We start from the raw sequence: 25578 nt of genomic DNA, 5'->3' as shown, positions 1-25578 counted from the left end.
ATTTGAATCTATCTATTAGAAGTAGATATGTATTACTCTAGATTTTAAGTTTAACTAGAATTAGTCTTCGAATAGGATTAGTCCAGCTGCATGTAATTATTCAATTAATAAAGTATTGTTCGTTATGTTGCTTTTTGAATTGATACCCAGTTTGTATCAGAGCATCATTGAACCGATCCAAGGGAAGAAGGAAGCAGTCGAATAAGAGAACGAGAGTTCCGCTGAACGACAAGAAACTCGATCAGAACAGCAACTAATCAACATAAAGAATAGTGTTTCCCGGATCAAGATTGTGAACAATGTAAACAAGAAACATGGCTGATTTGCAGATAGTTGGTGGTATTCAGAAGCTGTCAAGTTTGAACTACAACACATGGAGGTCCTATATTAAATCCTACTTACAAGGGCTGGAATGTTTTGGACGGAATCGAAACACGTGTACCGATGAACGATATCAATGGAGCAATTGCAAAGTGGCATATAAAAGCAGGAAGAGCCAAGTTCATTCTCAAAAGCACAGTTGAGGAAGATATCCTAGATCACATCCAAGATCAAGAATACCCGAAATCGGCCTGGGATGTGCTTGCTCTGTATTCTAGACGGAATGATGCCCGTTTGTAGATGGTGGAAGGAGAGCCCATGACAATACCTATCAATCTCACAATTCTTAAGAAAAATAAAGAATTTATGCAGGGAGATAGGTGAACTCGACGCGGATTCTAAAGTAAGCAATGCAAGGATGAAACGAATAGTGATTCATGGTCTTAAACCGGAGTATCGAAATTTTGTGACTGCTATTCAAGGCTGGTCAAAACAGCCTAATATCACCGATTTGAGAACCTTTTGGCTGGGCAGGAAGCGTTGGCAAAGAAGTTGGTTAGGGTTTCAATCAAGGGTGATTCAGAAGCTTTGTTCGCAGGAAAGAGAGAGAAGAACCGAAAGGGTCGACACCAAAATCGAGATCGTGATACAAATAAAAGAAACCACAGTGTTGATAAAAAGAAGAACGACGAGAAATATGAGCAATCTGAGAACAAAAAACCGAATAGAAAAAGATTTCCATTCAGATGTAATTCATGGGGTCGAAAAGGCCACATGGCTAAAGATTGCAAGGATAAATAACAAGATGAAGGGAAGATAGCTATAATAGAAAATGAGGAAGAATGGGACACTGAAGCTTTCGTAGCACAAGTTGAAGAAGTTCATGCATATACTGCCACTATCATGTAACACCCCAAAATATAAAATTATATATATATATATATATACACACACACATAAGTTGGTCATAACCAAGGGTAATGTGTAACGACTCTCACTAAAATTAACACTTATTATGTTAATTATATAAAAAGGAAACCCTAATTGAGACACCCAAGTAATTCTGCATAAACCCTAAAATTTTCAGAACAATCGGAATCAGTATCAGGGCCCCTAAACTCAGGGGGGGGGGGGGTAAAACCTAGTTGACGATTATCCTTCGAATTCGTTGTCTAAGTAGAATTTATCGAAACTATCGACTCAGCAAGGCTAGGCAGGTGACTAACCTACCCTACCCTAATTTGTCACCCCAGGCGATACGCGGCACAGGCCACGTATTCTTCCGCGACACGCGGGAGGTGCAAAAATCCAGTATAAATAGGGGGTTTGGGACTTGAAATTTGGCGTTAATTCGACGAGAAAATTCACTTCGTAGACGAAATTATACATCATTTACTACAAATCACACACCGCACGAATCGCTGCCGCAATCAGGGTAATAACTCGATCGCTATTACGATTCAACGTCCGATCGATTGAAACTATCCAACGATTGTTTGAGTGCTGCTCAAATTGAGCCTATACTTTGTTATTCATCGTGATTTCAACTTGAATATTTGAGTGCTGTTCGAATTCGGACTATGCTCTGTTATTCGTTGTGAATCCGTTGAATTATTAAATATTGCACTTTGTTAATCGTTGTGAGGGTTTGATCTCGTGAATTGACGTAACTGCTGTATTAGTTACTAACCCCCAATTTCGTGTATTGTGAATTAAATTAGTTTAATCAAGGCTAATCAGTAGGCATACACTGCTCCTTAAATCTGCAATGTGAGTCATTCTCTTTTTATCAACTCTTTTACAATACTCCAAATTATTTTCAAAAGTTATAATCACAAGGACTAAGTCGTGGATATCTTGAATCACTGGCTAGTGGGGTATTGTGCACATTACTACTTTTCTCCCAGTTAGGTTCATTGACCAATTAGGGATAATCATCACTATTTTGGGTTCATTGACCTAATAGTGGTATGACCATCGTCACCGTTGTGACTTGTCACCATTGTGCAGAGCGCCAGATAAATATAAGATATAAACCATTGTAATCGCTCTTATGCTGTAATTTATAACTAAGGTTCATTTCATAAAAATGAATGAACTCACTCAGTATTTCCCGCTGACAAAACCTTTTTAAAACACGTTTCAGGTAATTACAGTATATTGGAGTAAGGATTTGATCCGGCACTGAAGGACTTCAAGAAGTGGCTTATTTTATTAATTAAATCAAATTAAGAAATATTGTTTTATATAATCAAATTTATCTATATTAAAGCTACCATTATAAAACATGGGTTTTATCCCATCTATTTTATAAAATAAAATCCGGTGTTTTTAAACTCTGATAATTTTCCTAACTCACGGTCCTGATGAAATTTCCTCTGCAATGTTTTCAAAAATAATCACCGGTACCACTGGACTGCTCGCGGCTCCCGATTCCGTCCAGGGTGGGGTCAGGGGTCGTGACATAATGTAACTAGGAATAAATAACCTAGTTAACTAAATGTTTGTAGATAACAAAGAAAACATGAGTAAATGCACCTTTTGAATAACCTTTGAACTTGAGGGACTAAAAGGGGCAAGGATGGAAAGATGTTTAAATTAAAACAAATAAAAACCAAAACACACACACATATGTGTGTGTTTGGTCGATCTATCCAGGAGAACAAAAGGGGGTTCTCTTCATAACCCTAAACTCACAAAAATTCATCAAAATCAAAGGGAAATCGAGCTAGAAATCGGGGCTTTAACTAAATTCGTGATCACCCAAGTTAGGAGATCACAAGGTATGTTGAATTTTGATATTTGGTGATATTTTAAATTTGTGATGAACATTCATAAATGAAATTCTGGTGTGAATGTTGAATGTATTAGTGAAATTGACATGAGTACAAGTCTAGGAACAAACCCTAGATGTAAACTTGTTGAATTAGTGTCATAAACTAGTGATTGAAGGATTAACCTTGTATGTGATAAATGGGTTTTATAATGATACGATGAACACTTGAGTTAGAGTGGTAAATTTGTGAAAACTTGAAAATATGAATAAGTTTATAATAAACTTATGTTTAAAACCATCATGGATGGTAGTAATTCACTACAAAAAAAAATGAGTATTAGGGACTAAAAAATCAGTATCTGATACATCTAAATTAGTCCTTAATGGTTATCAGAGACTGATTTGCCAGTCTCTAGCCAGTCTCGAATACCTAGTACTAGATAGTGGTTTTGGTAACTAAAAATTAGTCCCCATTGTACGACAACAATGGCGACTAACATTCAGTCTTCAATACATAAAAAAATAGTCCTTAATTTACCTCTGGTACCACATCATTACAGTCCCTAATACATTTCTTTAGTGACGGTAAATGAGTCTTGGATACTATGATATTTCAGTTCTTAATGTATAACTTTAGGGATTAAAAATCAGTCCTCTAAACATATCTATATTGTCCTTAATACGCTTTGTTATGTTTGTGATTTCATACCGAATTAGTCTTAAATAAGAGGTTTTAAAGACTTAGAATTAGTCCCTAGTACCAAGCAATTTCAGTTCTTAATATGCTCTTTTAGGGACCGAAAATTAATCGCAGATAGCATGTGATTTTAGTCCCTAATATGTACATTTAAAGTCTAATAAACAATCTAAAATAACGTATATTTTTAGTCTTGAATATGTTTATTTAGGGTTTAAAAATCAGTCTCCTAAACTAGTCCATTGTTTTTTTATGACTATTTTTTAGCCTTTAATACTCTGTCTCAACTCCAATGTTTTTCTTATTTGTTTTACAAACTGACCCAGTACAATTTAATTCAGCCCCCAACAGTAATATCATCCATAAATCTATCTCTTGCTTTTCTAAAATCAGAATACATTCAAGCATTAATCTCATAACAAGAGCCAATCGAAATAATACCAATTTATCAATTCTAAAGCATAAAGGCTTTTAGATAAAAGAAGTAATAAATGTCTTTACTAACGCCATAGATCGTGTTGTCACTATGCCTGAGTAATCCATCTAAAGTATCAGCTTCATTACTTGTAGGTGTGAATATTGTGCACTTGAATTCTCGAAACTTTGGGATCATGTACTTTGGCATTTTTTTTTCATATTTCTCCCTATCATGTTGAAGTTTCTCCCCGAGTGCAATAACCTTATTTCTCATATTTCCAATCTCACTTGTATCTTGTTGAGATGATTAGGCTGAAGATTTATGGCTTCTTTCTCAATCTTGTTGTTCCATATCAATAGTAATGCAGTTCCTTCAAAATTTTAATTTATCCACGATGACCTCTTTATGTTGAATGCTATTTTTCTAAAATAATTGAAGGTACGAAATCAACATTTAAAACCAATAGCGACCCAAAATCAATATTTCACAAAAATAAAATTCAAAATTAAAAGCTTTTAACAGATACTTACATATTCAATGCATGAGTGATCATTTAACCATCCTTGTTTCTTGGTAAGCCTCATCTAGTGAAACTAGCATTTTGGTAAGCCATTTTAAATATAGTAAAAATTGAGATACATTCTCTAATATTTTACCTATATATTAGAGACGAAAATAAGTAACCAAGATAAGTTAAAAAACAGAAGTCCCAAATATCATCTGTAAGTAATAAAATTAGTATTATATCCTATATTTGAAACTAATACATCAGTCATTCATACTTTAGTTACTATTGTAATGTTGAACTCACAATGTGGTATAATAGACTAATAATCAAATAATAATCATTTCATATACAAAACACATCCGTTACTATCAGTCCCTAATACGACCTCTTAGACCACCCGTAGTGGCTTACTTGTGGGGCGTTTTCTTTGCCCAATATCGCCCAATCACGCCGCGTAACCACTACGCATGGGCGTATTTGGTGTTTTTTTTGGTTTAGGCGTGTTTATAATCACGCTCTTGGGGCAAAAGTTTGACCAATCACATTAAAGCTTCATTTTTTATGGCCAATAGCTTTTTTGGTTGGTTTTTTATTTATATTTAATTGTCTACACCCTTTTAACCTAATGCCCACATCCCCACTACACCCATTTTAAAAAACGCCCAATAATACCCCTTGCTGGTTGGGCTGCCACATGGCGCAAAACGCCGAAGGGTGGATCTTGCCCACTACGCATGGTCTTACAAGAATTGTGAGGACTAAGTTTTAGTCTCTAATATAATTCATCATAACGGTAGAATTTTAATTGAGTTTTGGAGACTATATATTAGTCCCTAGTGACTTTCGTATACCTTTTAGTAAACGAAATCTTAGTTTCGAATAAGGTCACTTACAAGATATTTGAGACTAACTTTCAGTCTCTCGTACATCCTTCAAAATGTTAGAACTTGAGCCAAATATTTGGATACTAAAAATCAGTCCTTAATCCTTTAATTTACAAAATGCATCCATGACTGAATATCAGTTCCTAATTCAGTAAGTCTTTTAGAATATTAATAACTGATTTTTAGTCTTTAATATGTTCCATCCATATTAGAGACTGAAAAGCAGTCGCCAATACATTTATGCCAATTTTCATTATAGAAGGGAATTATTTGGGACTAAAGTTCAGTTGCAAATAAGCTTCCCTCAAAAACCTTATATTACTTAGACATATTTGTGACTGAAAATTAGTCTCAGATAAGGTGGAGATACATTAGCCGCTGATTATTAGTCACTAACAAAAGTCACGTAAAAATCAGTCTTCAATATTATTAGTGACTGAAAAATCAGTCCTAAATATTATGTATTCGAGACTGATAGATCAGTCCCTGATAAAATAGTCTCTAATGGTCACGTTTTTTGTAGTGGAAGATACTTGAACAATTATGAGTTTGAGTATGAGTTTATAGTTGCCATGAAATGGGTTTAGTGCGTTATGAAGAAGTATATTTTATATTCATGTAAATAGAAGCTTGAAATCATGTTATCTACTAGTTTGTATGTAGAACTTGATTATATTAGATATTCGGATGAATGGCTAGTAATATGATGAAACGATTTTCCCTTATAGATGAAAACCCTTAGATCTTGCATAATGAATGAATAAATTAGCTTTGATAATCGAGAGCTAAGTTAGCTTGATGTTAACAATAGTGATGCGTGTCAGTGTGTATATATTTTAGGTGTATATTTTAAGCCCTTTTTACACTTTTTAGCCAAGTTTTAAATTTATAAACACGATATTCACTAACACTAAACACACATATGGGCAAGTGCACCCATTGTGGACGTAGTATAGTGTTGGTAAGATACCGAGGTCGTCCAAGGACACAAGAGCTTTTAGTACCTGTTTATCCTCAACGTCTAATCAAATCAAAATGTTAGAAAAAGGTTTTTAAACTAGAAAAATAAAACTAACTAAAATGCTGAAAATAAAAATAAAAATAGATAGACAAGATGAATCACTTGGATCCGACTCGTGTGTAGTGTAACCTTTGATTATTTTCGCACTTTTGCACTTGTTTAAGAGATTATCTTAATTATTGTAGTAGGCCCCTCTTTTGAAGGCGACGTTACCCTCAACCCAGTAGTTTGAGTCAGCAAGGATACAATCCTAAAGGGTTGGATTATTGAAAGATAATTAATTAAGTTATTAATACATAATGTGGTAGGCCCCTCTTTTGAAGGTGACGTTACCCTCGGCTAAGTAGTCTGAGTCAGCAGGGATACAGTCCTAAGTAGTCGGGTTAAAGTTTTAATAGTAGTTTAGCTTATGAGGGGATCAAAGAGTTTGGACCCCCACCATCCAATACCGTTGGGTATTGAAGGAGGTCCTACTAAATTTGACCCAGGTCCTTTGCAGGATCTATACACTGAACAATGGCAAGACTCTTACCAAACCGTTCCTTTAACCCCCAATCAGGTAGCCAACATACCTCCATATAGATCGTGGAGATATGAATGGTGAAAATCTTTTATTTTATATAGACAGTAAAATAATGCCAAGACACCACGGACAAACGATAAGGAAGAATCACCTTCAACATAAGAAACTAGTAATTAAAGTCATTAATACAAAACCAATTAAAAAGTGCAAAAGATTAAAAATAAAAAGTATTACACTAAACACTTGTGTGACAACTCGAGTTTCCAAGGCCTTTCCCCGACACGTAATTTGTTTTGCAATTGTGTTTGCGTGACTTAGTTGCTTTGTAATTGTATATGTTTATTATATACTTGAGATGTTTGTAATTGTGCATGCCTAAGTTTTAAGATGTTTAGTGTATAAACTGTAAAAACTAACCCGTACATTCATGCACTTGACGAAAATACCCACTCCCACCCGACGAACACCCACCCGACGAAAACCCCATGTTTTCGTCGCTTTCACCGATTTTGTCGAAGAATGGACTTTGGCCCAAGGTTGTTCGGCCGGCCCAACTTTGGTAATCGATGTAACCCTTAGATCAGTCTCATTAGAGCATGTATAGAACCCTAGAGCATCTTTTTTTTCTGTGACGGCAACTCCGATCCTCCGTGAGGCTCTCAGGCATTCGTAGCGGTTAGTGTCCTCTCGTTGATGTGTGTTATGTGCTTAGTATCATATGATATATTGATGATTATGGTTTCATGATCTAGATATCTTTTAATATTTCAAATCTTATGATTTGTATTAGTTCATGACCCTTGTTTAGAATGGATGGCTCTGGTTGATGTGGTATGTGATGTTGCATGATGTTCGTATATTTATGACTGTGATGGATTTTAATCTTTGTGGTTATGTGATAATAATAAACTATGTGATTGGCTTAGGCTTGCTTGTGAGCAGATTCGATGATGTACGTTGTATGCCAAACCGATGTCGATTTATGATGAATAATTGCTAGTGAATTACTGGGTAGCATAATGTTAATAATGATCTGGTGTGATTGTGGCTGAAACATGTTTTAAAATATAGAATGAAACTGTTGATTCTAGCGATGTTGACCGTACGATAGAAATAGTGATATGATGATACGATTGATGATGCAAACTGTTAAGTGAATAATTAAGGTGGTTGTAGGAATTGATATGATTGAGCGATTGATTGCTGTAGTCTGTAACTGATGATGATGATCATACTGTGCCGACGAAAACACTACCTCGACTAAAACACAACAACGACGAAAACACTTTGGGATTTCGTCGCTGGAGTGTTTTCGCCAAAAGGTAATTTCGCCAACAAGTGTTTTCGTCAGAAAGGTGATTTCGTCTGGGGGGATTTCGCCATAAGTGATTTCATCAGAAGTGTTTTCATCATAAGTGATTTCATCAGAAGTGTTTTCATCATAAGTGATTTCATCAGAAGTGTTTTCATCGAAGGTGTTTTCATCGAAGGTGTTTTCATCGAAGGTATTTTCATCGAATGTGTTTTTATCGAATGTGTTTTCATCGAATGTGTTTTCATCAAATGGGATTTCGTCAAAAGTGATTTCACCAAAAGGGTTTTCGCCGAATGTTCTGTCAAGTTGGAAAATAACCACAGTAACCCAGTTAATTTTGTTAATTGTTAACTCTGTTAAGTTATGCATGTAACTTTGTTAAATATGTAACTCTGTTAAATATGCCAATCCTGTTAAGCTTGCTAACTTTGTTAAGTATGTTTATTATTCCCCGTTAAAATATGTTAACTCTGTTGAGCATGAAAACTTAGTTAAGGAACTTGCAAGTACTTTGGAACCTTGTATGGATTGACTAACTGTTTATGTGTTACATGACGTTAACTACCAAACACACCCTGTGATATTGATTTCATGTGAAACTTTACGAACTTGAACTGATTGAGTATACGTGCATACTATAGGACTAGACTGATTACTTGTGCGCACATAGTTTAGCATACCGAGCAAACCAAGGTGAGTTCACACTTACTACAAGGCATGGGATTCCCAATGGTTGGGAATGGGTTAATAAACTAAAACGGAATCTATATATCCTCCTTAGGTAGGATATGTATGGCCATCCTCCTTGGGTAGGATGCCACTATAACTCCTGCGTATTCTCCTTGGGTAGAACTACGTACGTTCGTCCTCCTTGGGTAGGATAACAACCTTAACTTACTAGACAAAACTCTATCATGAAGTCCCTCCTCTTTATATCGACTTAATCGCCGAGGCCGATGGCGAGCAGGTCATTAGTTAATAGCGCTATTAGGTCTAACAAACCTCACACCGTGTCGTTCGAACGGGCGTGTACTAATGGACTACGACAAACTGTCAATGATGATAGAAATTGATGCAGGGCACAACTTATATTTCGTTAGTAGTCGATATGGTATGGTCTAGCGGTTCACAGGGGAAGCCCCCCACTGATTATGGTTATGTTTGGGAAACAGGGTAAACTGGTTAATCATATTTTCAACTATGGGGTAAACCCCACGACAAGTAAGCCAACTAAAGACAAACTATGTTTTCGTAAGCAACTTAAAACGAACACCCAACTGTGAACTCGCTCAACTTTGTTGTTGACTTGTTGTTACATGCCTTGCAGGCCTTTAGGTGCATATCAAAGGAACTTGCTGTCTGAGAAGCTGGAGTGGTCATGGGTCGAGTTACATGGAAATGCAACACAAGACTAAGAGCTTATACATGTGGTTTATAAACACTTAATGAATTAAATATGCTTCCGCTGTAGACTATGAAATGTTTTAACATTGTAACACTATTTTTAATAAATGAATGTTTTATTTAGACATATTCATGTGTTCAATGTGATTGGTTGCTAAGATCCTGGTCAGTCACGCCTCCAAGCGGTGGTACTCCGCATGGGGATTTTGGGGGTGTGACAACTTGTCTTCACCAAGTGATGTAAGAGACTTAGGCAAACATGGCCTTTGATTGTCAAGAACTCTTACGATCAATCTTGGATCCCGAGATGACTCACACACTCTATGATGGACAATGGATGATGGTGGTGGATGATGGTGTTGTGATGGTGGTGGGTGGTGGGTGAAGTGTGAGAGAGGTGGTGTGCCAAGAGATGAGTTGCAAGAGCTCCAAGCACTCCTATTTATAGGCTGAACAGAAGCTCGGGCACGGCCCCGTGTCCACTGGGCACGGCCCCGTGCCCATCCGACTCTCTCTCTCTTCATTAATTGCAATTTCACTAAATGTTGTCTGCATTAGTTGACCACGCGCCCGTGTCCGCTGAGCACGACCCCGTGTGCAGAAGCATATCTGTACTATTTAGATTTGCCTGGATTTAGCGAATCTTATAGTTGACCACGGCCCCGTGTCCGCTGAGCACGGCCCCGTGGTGGGCAATAGAAGCTTCTACCACTTTGTCTTTTCTGCTGACACTTGGGCACGCCCCCGTTCTCACTGAGCACAGGGTGTGTTCAGGCTTCTGTCTTCTTGTTTTGCGTGGGAAGATGCTTGTCGGGAGGTCGTGCATGCCACATTTGTTTCTTTTCTTGTATTTATGTTAGATTTAGCTGCCTTTTTGCTTCTTTTGTTAATTTGAGCTCATTTAATCCTGAAAATACAAAAGGAAGACAAAAACACACTTTTTCCAACATTAGTACTAAAAAAGGGTTAGTTTTATGCCACAATTGATGTAATTTATATGTTGCATTTTGTGCACATAAAATAGCAAGAACTTAGATTAGAAATTAGTTAAAACGGTGGCCTAAAAATAATTCCTACCGGATAATTGATAAAATGCCTAAATGAGTGGTTGAACTTAATTGTGCGTTTCATATGATTAAAGGCAGTTGACTTTTGAAAGTCAAACTGACCTATAATACGATCGAATGATGATTTTGATATAAAGTCCGTAAGATGGAATAGTCGTGATAACTGCTGACTAATCTAACCATCTTGCGAATCATAAATGACAGTTTGACGCTTAACAAGCTAGGTGGAAGCTTGGAAGAAGAAGCGGGTCAAACGGATCATGTACGAAGGAAAAGCGTATTTGAATGCAAGGTAAGTAAAACTTACACCCTTTTCGTAGAATACTTATTTATTTTATGGGTTATAAATACGATAAGGTAATAATTGAAATATGAGGTTCCGACGTGAAATGATGCGGGTCGGAACAAGTGAAAACGATGAAAACCATGCTTAATGGTAAATAGGGGCAAAATGGTAATTTGGTCATGAGATGACAAACATGTTATGAGTTTTGAATGGTTACCTTATCGGGTAAGCCAAAATGAATAACGAGGGTAAAATGGTAACTTAAGTCATGTGTAAATGAATAAAAGTTGAAGTTTAAAAGACACCCCATGGCGTAAGTCACGATGGGTTAAATGCGTAAGAAAAGGGCTTAAGAATTTTGACCATATGGTGAAAATCCATAATGGGTCAAAAATTCAGTGAAATGGTAAATAAATACCATTCAATTATAAATATAAAATGTTTGGTCACTTAGGCTAAACGGGTCGAATGGTGATGTTATCACCATTTGACAATATCGACTAATGATTGTTTGTCGAGTATTATGATCAAAGGGGTGAATTGCGTATGGAATATGCGTTGCTATTAACTAGCAACTTATTTGATGAGGTATTAAAACGGGTTAATACTTTGACCCGAGCCAGGTATGTGTAAATAAGAATATAGCTAAAATGTGCGATTTTGGTCAAACATGTTATCGAAAGTCCTTCGTCATAAAAGAAGGGACTAAAGTTGACCAAAACGCCCTTAAATGATAAACAGGGCAAATGACCCTTAAAGGTTGTTTGAAAGTAAGTTTTATGATCGAGTAGGTCTTTTGATATGTGTAAAAGTTTAAGGTATAAGTCTTTTTGGTCAAATGCCTTGAAACGAGTCTTTTCGTAAAAATTACTAAACTGAAGGGTACAATTCGAAAAATATGATTTTACCTTATGAAATCCACCACAAATATCGTTGTGGTGGAAAATAAAAGAAGTCTCTTAACGGGTCAAAATGAATTCGGAAAATATGATTTTACAAAGAAGGAAGGAGCGAGAATTAAGCTTAAATGCTTAAATTCTCTTAACGGGTCAAAATGAATTATGCGTATAACATAGTTAATGGCTGCGTAATTCATAAAAGTTATAAAACCGAATTAATGCGTAGGTCATGGCTTTATGACCTTTTAGATACAAGATTGCTTGATACTTCACGAACAGGTCAAAATTCTAACAATTAAATATAAAGCCGAGGGCTTAAACTCAAGAATTTTATTAATCCAGATGTCGGATTTTAACTCCATATGATGGAGGAACAAATTACGATCACGTAGGAAGAAACAGAACCTAAAACAGATAAAAGATAAAAGTTGAGAAAGTTAAAACCATTTAAGTGGAAACTGGGATTGCTGGAAATATGCAGCACCAGGGAAGTAACTTTCTGTCGAAATGGAGGTGTCGCGCCACGCGATGGGATATGATAAACACCGTCGCACTACGCCACGGCCTTCACGGCACGCGAAGGGTCAAGCAAAACCCGTCACGGCACGCGACGGGCATTAAAGCTGGCAAAATTTTTGGTTTTGTTCGTTTTGCCTGTTTTGTCTTGCGAAATCGTTTAGACACGTTTTTAAACATCATATAACTAATGCATTTCATGTTTTATGAAATGTAGGATATCCTGAAGTGTCAGATGACGATCAAGCTCTAAGAAGAACCGAACACGATCAAAGATTCAAGCTTTCGCATTACGATTCGCCATTACGAGATTAAATGATGACTTTAAGTTGAAATGTTTTAAATTTCAATAGGTTTTTAAGAAACTCGTATTTTCAAATGTATGTGTAATCGTATAAACGCTTTTAATATGCGAAAACTATATGTAAAACCGATATTTAAAGTAAGGGTCTTACATGTCAAACCTAAGTCTAACAAACTCGACGAGTGGATAGCTGATTCGGGTTGTTCGAATCACCTACCGGGTGACAAAGAACGACCATGCTAGAAGGTACGAAGGAAGTCGTTTTGTAGTAATAGCCGATAATTTGAGTCACCAAATTTCAAACATTGGAGATGTGATGTTCTCGAACCAACGAGGTAACCACGGGCTGAAATTAGAAAATGTATACCATGTACCAGGGATGAAGAAAAACTTGATATCAGTCCCTCAAATAACTGAAACAGGAAAGTACGTTGTATTTGGGCCAAAAGATTTTCGTGTGTTTAAAGAATTCGATGGGAGGTCTACTCTTCGGCCAACTGATATTCTTGTGTTTGGGTGGGCAAGGGGAAAACATGCTTGTGTGGACCTTACAGGAGTGTCCCCTCTTGTTGGGCTTAAGAATAATGGGTTTGTTGCCGGCCAGGCAGCGTTGAAAGCGGAATCAAGCAAGGTCAATAAACACGAGAAAGCTTGTTTAGAAAATCAACACGTGTTTATCCCATTTGCTTTTGATACATTTGGTTCTCTAGCCCCAGAGGACGTGGAATTCCTGAACAGAGTCCAGCGGGTCGTGAATAGTAATTTTTTAGCCCTTAAGAGTTATTTCGTCTTTAGTAGGATCGATTTTGCAATTCAAAAGGGGGTTACGATGCAGTTTATTGCCCGTTTACCTGCCATTTCTTTCTAATTTGTTGTTTTATCTAAGTAATGGAAACTATCAAAATTACTTGTTAAAAAAAATTGAAGTAATACAATCAAAAGAGAATATTAAAATTGTTAATTAACTTTTTCCAATATCATTGCTAAGATGCCTTTGGAATAATGACTCCGATGAATTTCTCTCAATCAAATGGTAAGCGTTCAAATCAAATTTTAGATATTATATATATATATATATATGGAACCCATTAAGTGGAAGTTACCTTTGAAATCAATCTCCACCGTCGGATCATGCTGAGATTAAATCTCAGCCACTTAAACTCACAAAATTAACCTATTGTGGCGGTTCAGAGCGGTTATTAGCGGTTTCCTTAGTGGGTGGTTAGCTCCGCATTTTCCTACCCATTATCTCCACAACTTTGGTGGTTATCTCCTAATGGGTGGTTAGCCCAACTTTTCAGCAAGTAGTAGGGATAGCGGTCTACGTAACTTCCAAGCATAATGTGTATAAATACGTAGGGAGCATGAAAACGTATTTCGTTTTGTTGGTCACATAACCAAGACAAACACTGCAGATTTCTCACAAGACATATTTCGTGCTATGTAGTACCTATTTTCAACAACAGAGTTTGCATGCAAGGTAACTCTGATTTTCTACATGGTGCGGAATTTAAGTGTATGATCCAAAAGTGACAAAAGACATATTGTATATATTGTATTAGCAACTTAAGAAACTTTCCATTTCCGCTTTCTAACAATGATTCTGAAGCCAAGCAGGACTGGCTTATAGTTAGTCCGATCAGAGAAACACTCCCAAGTGTTGAGATCCTTTATTACGGCCAATGTTTCAGCCCTACAAATCTCAGTTTGAGAGAGATTAGTGAAGAGGTGACCTTTTTTATGTAATTTTACAATACCAATGCATCAAATTATACGATTTTAGAGTTGCATGCATGTATGAGTGTATTTTTATTTTGTTGATTTTATTATGTAATTGAAACCCCTCCACTTGATGTATCACATTTTAGCTTTATAAAAAAGCTTTTGTAGCCAAGCAGGACCAACACATCAGCCCGATCAAGAAAGAACAAAAGGTTTGTTCTACTTTAACAATACTGGAAGATGTTTGTTTTAGTTTTAACACTACGGGTAAAAGTTTAGACATGCTGAATATTTATATTTCTTTTCATAAGTTTCAGACTAACACTAGCAGGAACAAAGTGGGGCAACGTGGGAAGTTGGGGTTGCAACTGCCCTTTAGCATATCTATATAATACGCGAATAGTGTCTTAATAAATATTTTTTCTCAACAGAACTTGCGGAGCACTTCAACTTATAGAAATGAAGTACATTTTCGAAGTTGACGATTACGAAAGCCGAGGTAAGATAAACTAAATAGTAGAGATGGAGACGTACATGTTTCATTGTTGTAATATAGTTATGCTTTTTTTTTCATCTCATCCGAGTGACATGGAACAAAAGTAGCAAAGGATAAGTGGAAATGGATACATTTACATGGAGCAAAAGTAGATCCGAATGAAACCACAATCTAACTTGCCAAGGTAATTTATTTTATTAAATATTCTACTAACCTACTTCATTAAATGTAATCAACAATGAATTTTGTTTTCTTGTAGGATGTGTATTTTTATGTTTATTTTATTTTTTAGAAAGACAGTCTCATAGTTGAAAATTAGTTTTTTTATGGACCAGTCGGGGTTAACATCAACATATAAACTTGACTAGGTAAATGACCCTATTACTTATTGTTTAATTTATATTATTAAGTAGTAATCAATTCTTTTACTTTTTTTGGTTTCAATGTAAGATAAACAGGTTAAATCCAATGCACGATGAGCAACAGGTAAAGTTTATCTTTCATATATATAAAGACACACTGTGACAGGGCTGAGATATCGATAATTTTGCATAATTTTTTAATCATTCCATTTTTTGTCTTTCATGCAAGATGATCGAGATTCTAAACACTAAGATGCTGACATGATGGTACAGTTATGTTTACTCAACTGGTCCTTATTAACCGAGTTAGTTATTTAGAGGTTGCTAGAAGCATACCTACTACACCCACTTTCTCTTGAATTAGTTGAGTTAGTGGTATTTGCAAGTAAAGAACCATTTTATTAAGAAAATTCAAAAACCTTCAAAAGTAAATAACTTTTTTAAAAGACACGCTCTATCTACATGTTTTCTAATGTAATAACAAAAACATTAAAAGTTATATGTATACTTAATAGTCTTATATAAAAGTTGCACTAATAAAAAAAGTATACTTAATACCAAAACGGTTTGCGAGTCAATCTGCAACTCCAAATTCTTCAACTTTATATCATAATCACCCACTAAATTCACATCTGATTCCATTTTTATTTCCATGCAGGGTTGGCATTGCTCAACGGCCTAGGTTTTGGTAAGATTAGAAAACCAATCATTTGAGTAAATTCAGGAGCACATTTGTCCTTTTTACAACTCATCCTATATTTGCCATGTATTTAAATACCCTCGCATAAAGACTTTTGAGAATGTTTTACCAAGGGTGAACTTATCTTGGCACGGTGGGATATATTATCACATAAGAACATTTAAACCATGCCACATGTTGCCCCTGGCTACCATATATTAGTGTTGATACTTTGACAAATGGGCACCATGCATCAAGTCAACAAGTCAAAAAAAGGCCATCTTTGAGGTTAAAGAGGACGATCCAAAAGCCAAAAAAATTGAGGGAGTAAACCATGTTTGACTGTTACAAAACTTTCCCACATTGTTGCCTACCGTTTACTTTTGCATTAAAATGACATCATTTCATGTTTTGTCACTCTATCACTTTTATTTTATATTGTTGTGTGGCTGTACACTATTCACGTTCGTTTTCCTTTTATAAATTAAAAATGGTGATTTTGTTTATAATGTTGTTTAGACTTGTGTCCACTTAATGTGGGTGTTTGGTGGTTTGAAAATCAGAAAAGGAAAAGTTAGACGGTTGCAACCTTTTCAAAAAAGGATATGGAAAAGAAGAAAAGGAGAAGCGTTCCCGAACACCCTCAATATATATTAGCTTTGTTTGTTACGTTGTTAGCGTAAGCCGTCCAACGGACGGGTATTAAACTAGTTTGGGTGGATTATAAAGGATGTAAAACTAGCGAGAGTGTGTCGTCATTTTAAGTAATATTATTGCTGGTAAATCTTGACCTGATAGATTCATGTGAGGATGTTAAACGCACTATATAAAAAATGTGTTTTGCTCCATATTTTCCACAACTAACAAGAATTAATAAATCAATAAAATTTTCACAACTATGATTTATCTAACAAAAAAAAACCTCCGAAAAGAAAAGTAAAAGATAACCAAGCAAAGAAAGGAGTAAAACAATAGAACTATAACATATCAAGGGACAAGTTCTACCGACTCCATATCATCCTTATTCACAGTCAAAGTTAGCTCCTCAGCTCTCTTAGCTTGATCCCTCCAATCTGTTTTGATCAATGTACACACCATTAACAATGCACAAGCAGCCTGTGATGCAACCATCCCTAGCCATAATCCTTGATAATCGAGCTTGAACACGAACGCCAACACAACTGACATAGGAAGCCCTACAAGGTAGAACGCAGCAATATTTATCTTAACCCCTACTTTTGGTCTGGCTGAACCAGTCAAAACACCACAAGCAGCCGTTTGTAGGGCGTTTCCGACTTCAGCGAGCCCTAGGATTGGTAGGGCAGACGAAAGCATGATCAGGATGTCGGGTTCATTAGTGTACAACATTCCAAGAACATTTCTTAAAGTAACATATAGTGCAAATATTACAAGCCCATATATAAATGCGGTCGATATCCCAATCGTTGCAGCCCATTGGGCACGAGCTGGTTGCCCTCCTCCTAATTCGTGCCCTACGCGTTGTGATATACTTAAACTCAATGAGAAGGGCATCACATAGACTAGGCCAGTTAGTTGCATTATAATTCCCGTCGCTGCTACGCAGGATTGAGGATTTGCTAACAATCCGCTAAGAAAAAGGATGATTTCATACAACCACCACTCCAAACAGACTGAACACACACAAGGGATTGATAAGCTCAACAATGGCCCCCAACCTTTAAAAACTGATGCCATGATGGTCTTGGTTATTGAAGGCTTGATGGCAACATTTGACTTGTAAACATAGAGTGCTAACCCAACATTCATGTTATAAGTAAATGATGTTGAAGCCAATGCAACGCCCTTAATTCCAAGTTTTAAATAACTAACAAGAAAGTAGTTAATAGGGAGGTGTAGGATTGTGGCACAAGTTGCAACAATGGTTGTTGGTGAGTTTAATCCTTGTGCCCTCAAGAAAGAACGCAACGGGAAGAGGTGAGCCAGGGCCGGGATTTCTGGTAGACAAAAGAGTAAGTATGTGGCTGCAACCTTTGTGATACTGTGGTCTTGACCAAGCCCATGTAAAACAGGCTCGATGTTTAGCCAGAGGAATGTGATGGGGATGCAAATAAACAAGAGTAGGATGAAGGTTTTGATGTATGTTTGGCTAAGGACTGCGAATCGCTTGGCTCCGTAGGCTTGAAAACAAATGGGATCCATGCCCATGCATAGTCCTTTCATGATCGACACACAAGTGAGGTTTACAACACCAATGGCTAGAACAACTCCTGCTAGTTCAGATTTTCCCATGTGGCTTAAGAAGAGCATTGAGATTATAGACTTTGAAAACAGAAGGAAGGTGGTTGTTGCTACTGGACATGTTGATGTTCCTAGCAGTATTAGCTCTTCAACCACCTAAATTGATAAACGAAATCATAGTCAGTTATTCTCTCAATATATATATATACCACTAAAATGTGTTATTCAATGTGATAACAAAATATAGTTGACCAATTGTGAATCCATACAATAATAAATCATCAAAACAGGCGACTTAGACCCAAAAAGTTAACAAAATTGATATTGAGTAATAACATTACAAAAATACTTTTATATTTAAATCTAACCTATCATAAAATGTCAAATAGTCGGCTAACGAGGTTGGAATTTAGTCGGTACAAAGATCAAAGGGCCCACAAAATAGTCAATCTAAAATTACATGTGTTAAGTGCCGGCTAGAGTAGACGGTAATATCTTACCCGACACATAAAAAGATACGGATAAATGAGCCGGATGTTGGGTTTTGTCTATTTGAAGGCTTTTAATCACACAAAACTCAAACTCATGTATAAAGATGTGTTTGCTGCTCAAGAAAAAACCCTAATTTCAATTGTGCTAAAGCTTACATTATTTAGAATAAAATAAATACCCACTAACTAATAATTAGGGCCACTAACCCACTAGCCTATTTAAAACATACTTCTATCGACCCGACTTGACCCGTCAAGATTAATCCAACATCGGCTATATCTTAGACTAAAAGTTTAGTCGTCGACTAAGATATAGCTGGCTCCGTTAGGCTAAGATTTGGCCCCCTTGTTTTTCTGTCGGATAATCAGCTAAGAATTAGCGGCAGTTTACATGTGTAACTATTAGATTGACTATTTTGTGGACTCATTGTATTTTTTGTTGTTTCTTGTGCCAGCTAAATTTCAGCTTCCTTAGCCAGCATTGCTTATATGGCGTTTTCATTTGTTGGTTTTGGATATGCCTATGTATGAAATGTTAAAATGAATGTATATTTTAGTAATTTCTTGGGTCATGCCTATGATTATTCTTATGATGAAACATAAGTAATTTCATGGCTTCTAAATTATTTAGAAAAGGAAAAGACAAATTAATATACACCAACAAGTGTGTAGATATATATGTATATATTAACTAAATGTGTATTTCTTCGTTAGTAATGATATAAAAACAATTTTGCTATCACAAGATGAGAACCAAAATCATTACTGAGTGGGTCGATTTTGCCATCACATATATACTCTATATCGATGATAGAAGGTATCTTGTTTTACCATTGCCCGAAGGCTTTCATCCCCATGATCGACTCATCAAACATAAGAATTAATAGTAAGCTTAATTAGTTTATGTGCGGTATGTACCAACCCAAGAGCTAGATTTAGTTTTCTTCGTCCTTGAAGAATAAAGTCAACTTAATTACAAATGTACTATCTCAAAGGATGATCACCAAAGAATTGTTGGTGATTTCAGTGTCATCGAGGTTATTTTAGTTTAGCTAAATACATACTTAAGATCAAAGCGAAATGAGTATGAACATGATTAAAGGCTAGAATAAGTGAAGTAAAACTTGCACCAGACGATGTTCAATTCTAGCACTTCTAACCTGGTAGTTCAAGGGGAGAAGGGCAAAGCCCTCTAATTACTGGGAAGTTCCAAGAAGGCATCGCTCCTTCGCGAGCGTAGGGGCAACACCCCTCACCCCTGGTGTTAGCTGCAACGCCCTATGGATTGAGTTGAAAGTTGCCTTGGTGAAAGTGAGGTGGAAAATAGTGGTACGTAGAAGGTGATGATCAGTTGGTAACTGAGATCAGTGGAAAGCGGTACTATAGTTTAGTGGCAACTTTGTCATAATCAGTAAGAGTACGTCATACATTAGTTACAACTTAATTCGATGTGGCAATTTGGAAAAGTAATAACTAAGCTCTAGTGGTAATTAACTTCTTCATCATCAGTAACCAAGTTATTGCTCATAGAGTTTCTACAAAAGGTTTTCCCACTAACATAATTGCCTAACATATTGTTTAACTTCTGGTACATTTCATTCATAACATACTCACTCGTTATTGGTTTCTTTTACTATAAATATGTGATTACCAATGGAACCCAATAAAGCCCAAAAAAACTAAAAAAAGAAAAATCAAATAATCATCAATAAGTCGTTGCCTAATACCGACAGACACCATAACCATATGACGGACAGAATGCACATCAGTAATATGTTGCTAAACTGTGGATAAAAGGTAATGTAGGATCTGGTCATTTTTTGGCGTGAAATTTCGTATTGTTTTTTAATAAAAAAAAGAGTTAATTGCTCGGATGGTCCCTGTGGTTTCACATTTTTTCATGTTTAGTCCCCACCTTTTGAAAATAGCAGGTATGCTCCCTATGGTTTGTCATTTTGTTACTCAGATAGTCCCTGAGTAGATGTCAGTTAGTTTGAAAATAGCAGGTATGCTCCCTATGGTTTGTCACTTTGTTACTCGGATAGTCCCTAGACTAAATGTTGGGGGACTATCCGAGTAACAAAATGGCAAACCATAGAGAGCATACATGCTATTTTCAAAAGGTGGGGACTAAACGTGAAAAAACGTGAAACCACAGGGACCATCCGAGCAATTAACTCTAAAAAAAATATATAATTAAATAAACAAATTTTCATGATTAATATATCATTTAGGGTGTTGTTAATCTTGGGCAGACGATAAGATACTTGTTAATTGACACATCTTATGGCTATGTAATGTTTATAGCAGTTATGTTGTCTATTGTTTTGCATAAACTAAACGTTTTTTACTTTTTCTTTAGTAAACAACAATAAAGCTATATCGCGTACGTGCAAAAGGAAAAATATGTTGATACATATATATCTCGTTGTGGTACCTCTTGATGACCCAGAGTTGTGGGAGAAGAGCGCTGGAGGCCGAAAGATGGACGCCTTTTCCGGTTTGGGACCACTAACGATCCCCGTTATATAACTCTTATTTTGTTAGCTTTGTTCATTATATTTTTTATTTGTTGATTAAATGTTACTTCTCTATCTGTTTTAAACTCTATGTCTGTCTTAAGACTACATGTTGCCAACATCAATTATCTTCCCCGGCCCTCTATAATTGTTTTAGAATGACATGCTTACCTGGATATTATTCATATTTGTCATGATAGACCGGCAACCACTAGTTTATGTGTTCTTGTTTGTTGGTTCCGGTGGCGGATCCAGAATGTGTTTTAGGAAGTTCCTTTTGATAGATTCTCACTATTTTTTCCAAATTATATAAGGGCGTACGGGGCACCCTTCGGGGACCCCTTCGGTGACATGAAACACCGATCGGCAAAGCACCGCCGATGATGCGGGAGAGGAAATCGGGGAGGAGAGATGGAGGGGGACCGGTGGCGGCTCACCGAGAGAGAGGGAGGAGAGAGAAGGCAGCGGTCCAATCACACCTTTTCTTTTTTTTTTTTTTTTTTTTTTTAAAAAAACCAATTCACCTAAGAGGGGAGTGGCGCCACCAAATTGGGGTGTTAGGGGAGTTTAAGAGGGGAGTTGACGTGGCACACGGGGATTGGTTTGGCGTAAGAGAGGGGACTCACCTATTAGGTGAGCACCCCCTTCACCCTAAGGTTTACACTAACTTTTTCATTTTTTTCCAAACCGAGTGGATTTCTAGGAACTCAGGAATCCCCCTGATCCACCATTGGTTGTTTCAAATTAGAACCCTAGTTGAGAAGAAAAAAACTTTGAAGCTATCATGTACCAATTGTTTTAAGTAATTAGCCACATAAGTGAATATCGGAAGTTTGAATGAGAATAAAATTTTGCGGAAAATAATAATGGTATATGTGGATTCCCATACGTTTTTTCACATGCCAACACATCAAATAAGACACACCAAAAGCTATTTGACCCAATGGTAGAAAGATGTTGGAAAATGTACTTTTCTGAAGTGGCCGTTGTTGAGAGTTCCACTTCCATGATAAAAAAAATTTATAGATTCAGAAGTAATTCTAAAAAATGTGTGGGTTAGTTTAGTTGTTTGGAAAAAACCAAATAACAAGCCAATTACCTATAATTTAATGATTTCAACTTTTCTTATTCTTTTATCTTCTCTTGAACAAGCATCAATAGTTACATGTTTTGAAGTATAAAAATTCTCACAATCCTCAATATTTTTCTTTTACCTCACATGAAAGAGTGCTTAACTCAATGTTAGCTAGGGTCAACTTGAAAGCACCACAAAGTCTCTAAAATACAATATCCTATTATTGTTCCTCCTCACGCCTCGAACATTATGATAATCAAATAAAGTAAAAGTTGAATAAGCCAATAATTAATTAGTATCAACCTATAATACTTACATGCCAACATACTCTTATTGTGTATGGCCATTCACATGCATGCATTACTTTTCAGAAACTAAATTAGGAATCATGTGTCTCTAAGTGCATTGGTTTATATATTATTTGTCCAATAAAAACATGTTATCGAAGGTCATTACTCTTTTTAGAAAAATCAAAAGCAGACTTTATTAGTTACTTACAGGAATATGAAACACAACTGAAAAGTACAAATCCAACTCAAGTAATTTAAAAATGGTAGATGTGCATGTTATAATTTGTTGTAAATTATATAATATTTGCAAATTGACGTCTCTTTCCATAACCTTTATTAAACTTTTCAGGTCCGGAAAAACGTTTTGAGAATCTCTCTGAATGCGAAAGTTGATGGTCCAAAAGAAATTACAAGTTTATTTGTGGTAAGTTGTTGGAACAAAGTTATTGTTCACCTATTATAATCAGGATTACTAACTTGTACTCTAACTTGATATGTACTTTTATTTGTTCACAACCGGTGATTGTGGATCTAAACAAGATGATCAGTAGCTTAAAAGAGCAATGAGAAACCAACAGCTAGAAGCTCTACATACATCATGCACGTATATATACACTACTAAGTTATTTCTGACCATACATTTTGGTCGTGATTTCTAATACTGCTTGAAACATTTAGAAAACTGGGCAACTATGGACTGTTATTTATAAACCAAACCCGAATTAATCCGCTTAAATAACACAAAATGAAATCGCAATAAGATCAACCTTAATCACAGGGAGGGAGAGAGATGGAACCTTATTTACGATTACTCGTCGGGGAAGACCATGAATTCCGTTATCTTGAATCTTATGGATATGTTTAACATTTTCATCGTTGATTACAACGATGCGTTCTCCACCATTTTGAGGTGCTCCATCCATTGCCGCACATGCCCTCTTTCGATGATATTCGTTCGTGCGCGTTTTGCTCAACGACAAAACAAAGAAGTCAGATTGAGGAAGAGGTGCTTGGTTACAGAGAGGAATGATAATAGACATTAGAAAGAAGATCATATAATTGAATTCCATGAAAAAGTATGCCGTGCTCATAATGATGGGCTGTTTACAGGAATAAATTATAATATCCTGTCAACATAAAATAATATGATCTTATTTTGAAGAATATGCAAACCTTAAAATCGCCAAAATAGGTTCGGCATGTTCGTCGTTTAGTGCTTGGCGTTGAAGTGGTTCGTCAACCATGGTACTGGAAGTGTTACAAGACAAGAAGATGAGGGACATATGCATATGTTACAACTCAACTCCATGTCACCAACACATGATTGAATGCATCCGAGAAGCCAAAGAAAAAGAATATATTTTAACCTATAATATCTAGAGTACTACCATCTACTCTATAATATGATATTAATTAATCAAATGCATGATATTATATTTATTACAATTGATATTTGTATGCTTTAGACGTAAATGACTCTAAAGTTATGCTAATCCATTGTTCATGAATCAATAAGGGGTAAAGATTAGAATAATTTGTAAAACAAATATATAGCAAGCACACTAATTAATTAAAGAAACTCTACATTGTAAAGGTAACCCAGTCTTTAAAAAGTCTAAGGCATACAAATATTAATTTTAAAATATTAAAAAGTATTTGTAACAAATATAAAGTCTCTATAATACGTTATAGAGTATTTGTAAGTTCAAAATTCTTTTTAATATTTCATAAATTTGTAGTTCTACAACTACAGATCGATGGGATTATGTGTTGTACATTAGATACTGTTGTCTTCTTGTTCTTGTTAATTTCCTAAGTACAGAAAAGGTCTTGTGCAAATTTTGTGTTGTTCATGCCGCAGAAACAAGGAAAATTTTGGAAAATCTTTATTGGAAATCGTATCAAGTTACCTTGATCTTAATTATCAATTATTTTTCTTCTGTTTCTTTTTTATTTTGTTTCTCGATATCAGAAAGGGTACCGAAGGAATCAAAGATTAGAAATTGAGAAATGAGAAATAGGTTTTTTCTAGTGTGTTTATTGATTCGGTTCGGTTTTCTTGGTTTGAAATTTTTCAGAATTAACATTTGTATTTTATATTTTACTATATAGAAGCTTTATATATACCTACATATATAGGTGCCGGTTCTTGTACAAATTAAAGCATATTTAACCTAAAACATAGATATCAATGCGGAGAGGACACGTTTGTGTGTGAGAGTTCTACATGTAAGGGTATTTACGTCATTTACTTGATCAATATATTTTTTTTAATCTTAAATAACTTTTATAAACTTTACTATTTAAAAAAAAGTATACAATAAAATTGAGTATTTTTCTCTTTAATATTTATATGATATTGGTATACATTTATAAGAAAAAATGAGTTTTTTTTATGCATAACACTACGTGAATAAATGTGTTAGTATACCATATTATACAATGTGCTATGGACTTAAATGATTTTTTTATTATGAAAAGTAGGGTGCGGTAACTAATTTTACATAGTGATGGTATGAAACCATTAACATGCATTTGTAAGTAGACTTGCCCATATAATAACATCGTATAAAATTAGTTTATTCGTGCCAGTTTGTTACATTAAAAAAATAATAAATAAATAAACTTGTTTTTTTTTTTAATAAAAAGTATCAATATTATACAAATTAAAGAGAAAAAAATATTTGATTTGATTTTTATCAATAGTATATAAAAGTGAACACAAGAGGCAAAATCTGATTTTTACAATTTCTTTTTATCGTTTAATAAAAACTGTCATTAAAAT

At 35.6% G+C, this 25578-nt stretch overlaps 1 protein-coding gene and 1 long non-coding RNA gene across 2 annotated transcripts; both read right to left on the bottom strand.

Moving 5' to 3' along the window:
• Positions 1-4223: 4223 nt before the first annotated feature.
• On the bottom strand, positions 4224-4846 carry LOC110934370. The gene is made up of 2 exons (XR_002588278.2): positions 4743-4846; positions 4224-4635 (listed from the first exon to the last, which is right to left on the bottom strand). It is a non-coding gene; the product is annotated as an uncharacterized LOC110934370 (long non-coding RNA).
• Positions 4847-17128: 12282 nt separating this feature from the next.
• Positions 17129-23716, bottom strand: LOC110941229 (protein DETOXIFICATION 53). The gene is made up of 2 exons (XM_022182858.2): positions 23561-23716; positions 17129-18574 (listed from the first exon to the last, which is right to left on the bottom strand). Exons 1-2 carry the CDS (start codon positions 23714-23716, stop codon positions 17186-17188), a joined length of 1545 nt encoding a protein of 514 aa, XP_022038550.1. The 3' UTR covers positions 17129-17185.
• Between the last annotated feature and the right edge of the window lie 1862 nt (positions 23717-25578).

This window comes from Helianthus annuus, chromosome 1 (assembly GCF_002127325.2).
Source record: "Helianthus annuus cultivar XRQ/B chromosome 1, HanXRQr2.0-SUNRISE, whole genome shotgun sequence".
In the NCBI taxonomy this organism is placed as follows: domain Eukaryota; kingdom Viridiplantae; phylum Streptophyta; class Magnoliopsida; order Asterales; family Asteraceae; genus Helianthus; species Helianthus annuus.
The sequence above is the reverse complement of the archived record's forward strand: the minus strand, read 5'-3'. Positions and strand labels throughout refer to the sequence as shown.